The 7,984-nt window shown below is 57.5% G+C and overlaps 1 protein-coding gene across 1 annotated transcript; it reads left to right on the top strand.

Annotated features, from left to right (window-relative positions):
* The first annotated feature begins 545 nt into the window (after nt 1–545).
* LOC122939141 (protein brambleberry-like) lies at nt 546–6,999 on the top strand. The gene is made up of 12 exons (XM_044295139.1): nt 546–788; nt 1,042–1,170; nt 1,391–1,576; nt 1,863–2,085; nt 2,492–2,608; nt 2,853–3,032; nt 3,112–3,318; nt 4,975–5,110; nt 5,195–5,256; nt 5,374–5,555; nt 5,858–5,955; nt 6,674–6,999. The coding sequence occupies exons 1-12, from the start codon at nt 546–548 to the stop codon at nt 6,810–6,812; spliced, it is 1,902 nt and encodes a 633-aa protein (XP_044151074.1). The 3' UTR covers nt 6,813–6,999.
* Nucleotides 7,000–7,984: the final 985 nt, after the last annotated feature.

Here is a 7,984-nt window from a genome sequence, read left to right on the forward strand (position 1 = left end):
ACATCTATTATACTGCCCTCCTGTGGTGATGCTGTGTATTACATCTATTATACTGCCCCCTCCTGTGGCGATGCTGTGTATTACATCTATTATACTGCCCCTCCTGTGGCGATGCTGTGTATTACATCTATTATACTGCCCCCCCCCCTGTGGCGATGCTGTGTATTACATCTATTATACTGCCCCCTGTGGCGATGCTGTGTATTACACCTATTATACTGCCCTCCTGTGGTGATGCGTGTATTACATCTATTATACTGCCCCCCCCCCCTGTGGCGATGCTGTGTATTACTATTATACTGCCCCCCTGTGATGCTGTGTATTACACATATTATACTCCCCCCCCCTGTGGCGATGCTGTGTATTACATCTATTATACTGCCCCCTGTGGCGATGCTGTGTATTACATCTATTATACTGCCCTCCTGTGGCGATGCTGTGTATTACATCTATTATACTGCCCTCCTGTGGTGATGCTGTGTATTGTTTCTTATGACAGATTTTGGGGTGACAGTTTCCCCCTCTTCTCTCGGGCAGGTCTCACCATGTCTCCAGGCCGCCCTGTTCTGCTGCTCCTCGTCGCCCTCAGCCTTCTTGCCCGGAGCGGGGCGTTTTTCGGCTGGTTTACCCGCAGGTCGCCCGGCGGCTCGTTTGCACAGCAGAAGGAGGTGGCCCCGGACCCCCAGTCTCTCCCCAGCGCCCCGTTTGAGATGACCACAACTGATGACAAGTTCTTAGCGGAGGCCAAACACCTGGAGCTTTCTCCTCTGGACAGCTGTCACTACAAGGTGCGGACGGTGGGGGTAGTCATCCTGCACCATTTGTTTGCCTTCTAGATTGCAAGCTCTTGTGTCCTTCACCAGCACATGTGATAATGTGAATGTACTCCAGTCACATCCAGAGCTGCAGTTGTGTCCATTGAAACCCTGACAACCCTAAAGTAGCATGGAGGTTGTCGGGCTCTGCTGCTTGAGAGCTAACTGATTAGTGATTGCAGCTCTGGAGGGGAGTGGAGTATAAGGCAGTCGTGTCTTCTTCCAGGTGGTCAGTCAGCTCAGGGAGTCCTGCACGGACATGTCTGAAGAGGAGATCGCAAAACTTGGGGTGTCGCTGTTCAACTGCCAGGCAGAAGTGGAGGGGCGGAGGACGTACCCCTGTACTGAGGACATGGTGAGTGATCTGCACCGGGCACACTAAAACAAAGCCTCAGCTGTGAGCAGGGCTATACACTGACAGCAAGCGGAGATGGGGAATCCAAACCAAGGATTAGAAAGTTGCCTAACCTCGATGTACAATGCATAAATGTTACGTGTCGGTCTATACTTCTGGCATTTCATTCATGAACCAGGAGGCTCAGGATGAGGTGATTTGATGCTTTGTCCTTGCGCAGACCCTCGCCGATTGCACGACGCCCATGGACCCCGACACCTGGAATGCCTACCATATTGTCAGCAACCGGGCGCGCTCAGTCTGCTACGCCACGCGACAGCTGCACTTCCGCCGGCGGACGGAGCTGACGGTCAACACCCTGGTGTCAACGGCAATGAACCAGCTGGAGGCCATGAAGATGCTGAAGGTAACGGTGGTGGAGGGGCCCATGACTGGATCGGGGGATGGGATTGGGCCCCGCCAGTCACCTGATAGCCTTGTATCCAGTCAAGCAGGAGAGCAGTCCGCTGCTGCTGTGTCCCGGATGGATACATTGTAACAGACCCTCAGCTGTAAGAAGTTTCAGGCCTTTGTTAGCTTGTCCTTGTGTTTCTCCGGTGGCCCCTGGCTGTCAGGGAATGCTGGGAGTTGTAGTCGTATGGATTGTGGCAGGAGGTGGCGCCCCGGTGGGTAACGCTTGCCTCTCTCCGTAGGACGGGCAGGAGGAGCTGCGGGAGCTGACCTCGGAGTCCCTGCAGCGGGTGCAGAGCAGCCAGCAGCACCTCCTGGACCAGCAGGAGCAGCTGCAGAGCAGCCAGGAGAAGATGGAGGGCGCCATCGGCGGGAACCTGGAGCTGCTGGCCGAGGAGAAGGCGCTGATCGCCAGCGGGCATCACCTGGTGGCCGACATGATCGAGGGCATCACCCGGAAGATGGGTACTGGGCACCTCACTGCAGTCTATAGACTACATCTCCCACAATGCTCCACACCAGAGATCGGTATTGAGACTACAACTCCCAGCATAAACAGGCAGCCATGCTGGGAAATGTGGTTTCTGTTGATGACAAGCAGGTGGCATTGCCTGTTCAGGGTCCTGCAAAGATGCTGGGAGTTGTAGTTTTAGAGCGGCTGGGAGCCACAGTGATATCAGGAAATGTTCTGTGGCGCTCCTCCTGGTGTGGCTGCTGGGAGTTGTAGTCCAGTTCACAGCCACAGGTTGCAGATCTCTGCAATCGCTGGATGAGCAGAGGCGGCAGCTTTGGATGTGGAGTAATACTCCTATTCTGCCTCTGATGGGAGTATTACTGCGCAGTCGTATTAATGTTCTCTTGTGGCCTCTAGAGAATGTGAGCGGTCACCTGATGGATCGCGATGTGGCGCTGCACCGGGAACACGCCGCCATATTGGCCGATCTCGCGGAGGTCCGGGCCAGATCTCATGACGTCTACTCCAAGATAGGTAAGTCGTCCTGGTCGCCACCTACCAGCCCTGTACATGTGTGGCACAGGGCAGGTAGGGGTTAAAGGTGAGGTGCTGAATATTCAGAATAGACTGTTATACATAATCTGCTTCCTGTCGGTGAATGGAAGCATCTGTGCTCGTATTGTGAGGCTGAGGGTCTGTTGCAGTGTGTCAGTGTATGTAGGAGCAGCCAGCCGGTTTTTCCGGGTCAGTGACGGCTGCTGTTCTCTGGCGTCTGCAGAGTCCAACCTGGCGCTGTTCCTGACCCACCAGAACCAGAGCGCGCTCTACTACAACTCGCTGATGGAGAAGCTGCAGCGCATGAACAGGAGCCTGAGCACCGTGCTGTACGCCATGGAGCACCTGCACCGCACCGTGGAGCACCGCCTCAGCTACATCCAGGGCTTCATCAGCTGGGCAGGTACCGCCGCTCACCATAGGGGGCGCCCCACACTGCAGCATGATGTCACCCACTGACACCGCACCGCTTCTGCTCACAGGTGGGAACCTGAACGCCATTTACACGTGTGTGCTACATGGCGCTTACTTCCTGCTCCTGGCCCTGCTGATGACCTTCCTGCAGACCCCCGGCTTCTCTCGAGCGCTGCTCCTCGTCCTGATCGTCCTCAACGCCTTGTCTGAGCTCAACCACAACTCGTCCCTCGGATTCCGGTCACTTACCGTGTTACTGGCGTGTGCTGTGGGAGGTGAGTGGAGAAGCCTCAGAGGAGAGCTCCCCCTGCTGGTGACTGCTGCACTACACGTGTGAGAGCTCCCCCTGCTGGTGACTGCTGCCCTACATGGGTGAGGGCTCCCCCTGCTGGTGACTGCTGCACTACACGTGTGAGAGCTCCCCCTGCTGGTGACTGCTGCACTACACGTGTGAGAGCTCCCCCTGCTGGTGACTGCTGCCCTACATGGGTGAGGGCTCCCCCTGCTGGTGACTGCTGCACTACACGTGTGAGAGCTCCCCCTGCTGGTGACTGCTGCACTACACGTGTGAGAGCTCCCCCTGCTGGTGACTGCTGCCCTACACGGGTGAGAGCTCCCCCTGCTGGTGACTGCTGCCCTACACGGGTGAGAGCTCCCCCTGCTGGTGACTGCTGCCCTACACGGGTGAGAGCTCCCCCTGCTGGTGACTGCTGCCCTACACGGGTGAGAGCTCCCCCTGCTGGTGACTGCTGCCCTACATGTGTGAGAGCTCCCCCTGCTGGGGACTGCTGCCCTACACGGGTGAGAGCTCCCCCTGCTGGGGACTGCTGCCCTACATGTGTGAGAGCTCCCCCTGCTGGGGACTGCTGCCCTACACGGGTGAGAGCTCCCCCTGCTGGTGACTGCTGCCCTACACGGGTGAGAGCTCCCCCTGCTGGTGACTGCTGCCCTACACGGGTGAGAGCTCCCCCTGCTGGTGACTGCTGCCCTACATGTGTGAGAGCTCCCCCTGCTGGGGACTGCTGCCCTACACGGGTGAGAGCTCCCCCTGCTGGGGACTGCTGCCCTACACGGGTGAGAGCTCCCCCTGCTGGTGACTGCTGCCCTACACGGGTGAGAGCTCCCCCTGCTGGTGACTGCTGCACTACACGTGAGAGCTCCCCCTGCTGGTGACTGCTGCACTACACGTGTGAGAGCTCCCCCTGCTGGTGACTGCTGCCCTACACGGGTGAGAGCTCCCCCTGCTGGTGACTGCTGCCCTACACGGGTGAGAGCTCCCCCTGTTGGTGACTGCTGCCCTACACGGGGGAGAGCTCCCCCTGTTGGGGACTGCTGCCCTACACGGGGGAGAGCTCCCCCTGCTGGGGACTGCTGCCCTACACGGGGGAGAGCTCCCCCTGCTGGGGACTGCTGCCCTACACGGGGGAGAGCTCCCCCTGCTGGGGACTGCTGCCCTACACGGGGGAGAGCTCCCCCTGCTGGGGACTGCTGCCCTACACGGGGGAGAGCTCCCCCTGCTGGGGACTGCTGCCCTACACGGGGGAGAGCTCCCCCTGCTGGGGACTGCTGCCCTACACGGGGGAGAGCTCCCCCTGCTGGGGACTGCTGCCCTACACGGGGGAGAGCTCCCCCTGCTGGGGACTGCTGCCCTACACGGGGGAGAGCTCCCCCTGCTGGGGACTGCTGCCCTACACGGGGGAGAGCTCCCCCTGCTGGGGACTGCTGCCCTACACGGGGGAGAGCTCCCCCTGCTGGGGACTGCTGCCCTACACGGGGGAGAGCTCCCCCTGCTGGGGACTGCTGCCCTGAGTTATATGTGCTTTACCCTTGTGAGATCGCCCTCTGCTGGTGGCTTTGGGCGCTGCCCCACTGGCGCTGTCTCGTAAAGCTGGTTTCACCCTCCATCTGCCGTTTCTCGCCCCTCCTCGCAGGTCACTGGGTGCTGCTGAGCTTCATTCGCTGCCTTGTGAAGGTGAAGACACGGAAGGTGCCCCCTGCGCTTCCCGCTCCTCTGCACCTGCCTTCCAAAGAGAAGGACCTGGGATTTTACAGCTCAACTCCTGAAAAGTAAGTACAGCAGCACAGAGTGTTTCAGGAGAGGAGTGTGTTGACCTTGTATCCGTGTCACGCCCTCTTGTCTTTTGTCTTCAGGGTGGAGGAGGACACCCTATTGAAGGCGGAGCTGAGGCAGCTGCTGGACGACAGCTACATGGGTGAGAAGTGGCTGCTGTGTGTCAGTACTTTGCTTCTCTCGTATCTCCAGAGCTGTATTCGTAGTTCTGCTGGCTGCCAGAAGCTGCATTGCCTTGTGGATGATTTTCTTCTTCCAGATGATTCTGTGCTGGGTAACGAGCCTTTGGTTAGAGATGTGTCCATTGTGGCGTCCCCTGCACATCTGGACTGGAAGCTGCAGCCGTGTATGAGGACCCCGCAGCATTCCACCCCCGCCATGAAACTGCGCCGGCTCAGCATCACCAATTCCGTCCGGGGACACGACAGCCCCTTGAAGCTGGTGAGTGCTCGGAGATCGGGACTAGATTTAGAAGACTGATGCCACAGACCCCTCGTCAGGCCAGACCGGCAATCTCCGCTTCCTGATGCCTCCACTAGAGGGCGATCTGTGTGCAGCTCCTGTTCAGATCAATGGGAGCCGTATGCAGCTGTAGAGGGTGCCACCTAGTGGCCACAGCAGGCACACCAGATGCTCGGAGGATGCAGAGGAGCCGCAGTCTGGAGCACAAGAAGTGATTACAGATTTATCTGCATTAGTCGCAGGGACTGCAAACATTGACGTGTTGTCCTCTCTACCTGCAGGGGGCGACGGACAGAACTCCTCTGCGACACTTGGGGGCAGCGTTCGATGCGTTGGAGTCCAAACCTCAAAGTCCGAATTCCTCAGTCTACAGTAACCTGTGAGTACAGAGCATCCAAGGAGCCAGAGTGGAGTGGCAGATGTGATGAGCAGGGTATGCTCCAGGTGTGGATTGGCCCATAGACCCAACAGGAACATTTCCGGTGGGCTGATGCCTCAGAGGGGCCAGCCAGGTTCATAACGAACGGATTCTCTTTTGCACCTAACAGCAGCTGCAGGTGTCCTCCTGAATTCAACTGTATTGACATCCTCAGGACAGCGATACAGTTGATTACTGTGGCACAGGGGGCAGTATCTTTTGCTGCACTGTGGTATCTGGTTCTTCTGGGGCGGTATAGTGCTCTGCACTATGGTATTGCTGGCCCTGCCTAATTATGTTGCCCTGTCTTCCATCATTTTGGACCCACTTGCAACATGGGGCCACTTTTAGTTCCCAGTCTGCCCCTAGTAACTAGAGCGGGGGACGCCGCGGCGCGCTGTGTTCTCTGGAGCAGGGGACGCCGCGGCGCGCTGTGTTCTCTGGAGCAGGGGACGCCGCGGCGCGCTGTGTTCTCTGGAGCAGGGGACGCCGCGGCGCGCTGTGTTCTCTGGAGCAGGGGACGCCGCGGCGCGCTGTGTTCTCTGGAGCAGGGGACGCCGCGGCGCGCTGTGTTCTCTGGAGCAGGGGACGCCGCGGCGCGCTGTGTTCTCTGGAGCAGGGGACGCCGCGGCGCGCTGTGTTCTCTGGAGCGTCATCCTTCTCGTTGTTTCCTGCACAGGTCGGTGTCATCAATGTCTCCACGTCAGTTCTGTCAAGCCATCACCAGGGCCGGCCAGCCGTGCAGGAACAAGGCCAGCGGAGGTCAGGAGTTCTGCAGGGTCCATGCCTCAGGCCAGACGTCCTACGTCGCATCCTGACCTCAGCGGATCTGGACAAGATGCACTTATCCTGCTGTGGGGTGGACATGTCCTCCACATCTTGGAGAACAGCTTCCAGATCATGGCTTCTCCTTCAGGGCCTGGAGCCACGTGGCCCCTGATCTGGGCCCTGGGGTGCGCGGACTCGTGTGGGCTGGTTCCTGCAGTCTCTCTGCTGTCCTCGCTGTCATTCTCGGTTTTATATATTTTTTTTATCTTGTGATTTCTTGACTTTTATAAACGTTTTGTAATAAACCTCTGGACTCCTTCCTGCTGGGTCGTGTGTGGGGGTCTTAGGTCATGGGGTCCTGTGGGATGATGTCTAGCATCTATGATTGGGGGGCTTCACATCTGACTTGATATGCTTCATCTCTATGGATCCTGGCAATTTAACCCTGCAGATGCTGCAATCTAATACCATGCTATATATCCTCCATGATGGAGAGAGGAATCCCACTGCCAAGTTCAGTCACTCACCTCCCCCAAAACATGGCAGGATGATAAAATGGCAGCCCTTCCACCGACGTCACATCCTCTTCTGGCTCAGCCTGCGTCACCCCTCCGTGTGTGGTCCGTATACAGTGCTGGAATTCTCCCCCAGTCATGGCACATGCGCTGTGTACAGAGGGTCCATTATTACACATGGATGTCCTATTGGTCCCAGTTCCAGGGAGGATACAGCCCCTGGAGCTTCACTGCAGAGCTGATCATGGGCTCGAAGAGCCGGCAGCTGCTGCAGTGACTGGGATCACTGGGACTGGGGGAGGAAGCATCATGGCCGCTGCCTGGTCTGTATACATAATAGGTTAATACGATCAGTGCATACAACGATCTCAGATTTCCAGGAACGTCTTTGCAGCGGTAAATGCATATCGGCTGGATGTTTAGTCATCCAACTATCTAGAACTGGTTAATTAACGAGAAGGCTTATAAACGGGTTTATACAGATAGTATTGACATCAATGGAGCTGTATGCCATGAGCGCCCCCTAGTGGTAGCCATTGGCAAAATTAGTTTGCTCATTTTCAGTGTACCTGCAGTTGCTCTCTGTAATCAGAAGGGTCTGCACTAGCTGCAATCATCCCTGACACTCGGGAGCACTGCACCCCCACAACACAAATCTGTACTTCTCATGAACCAGAAGAGAGTCCTTGATCTGTGTTCTGGGTGGG

The sequence above is a fragment of the Bufo gargarizans genome, chromosome 5 (genome assembly GCF_014858855.1).
Source record: "Bufo gargarizans isolate SCDJY-AF-19 chromosome 5, ASM1485885v1, whole genome shotgun sequence".
Lineage (NCBI taxonomy): Eukaryota > Metazoa > Chordata > Amphibia > Anura > Bufonidae > Bufo > Bufo gargarizans.

Excerpts from the sequence above, each read along its gene's own strand:
- LOC122939141 (XM_044295139.1), top strand. The coding sequence starts at position 546 with ATGTCTCCAGGCCGCCCTGTTCTGCTGCTCCTCGTCGCCCTCAGCCTT. Across the intron at positions 789-1,041 it reads TGGACAGCTGTCACTACAAG|GTGGTCAGTCAGCTCAGGGA; the intron begins GTGCGGACGGTG and ends GTCTTCTTCCAG. Across the intron at positions 5,257-5,373 it reads GCTGGACGACAGCTACATGG|ATGATTCTGTGCTGGGTAAC; the intron begins GTGAGAAGTGGC and ends TTCTTCTTCCAG.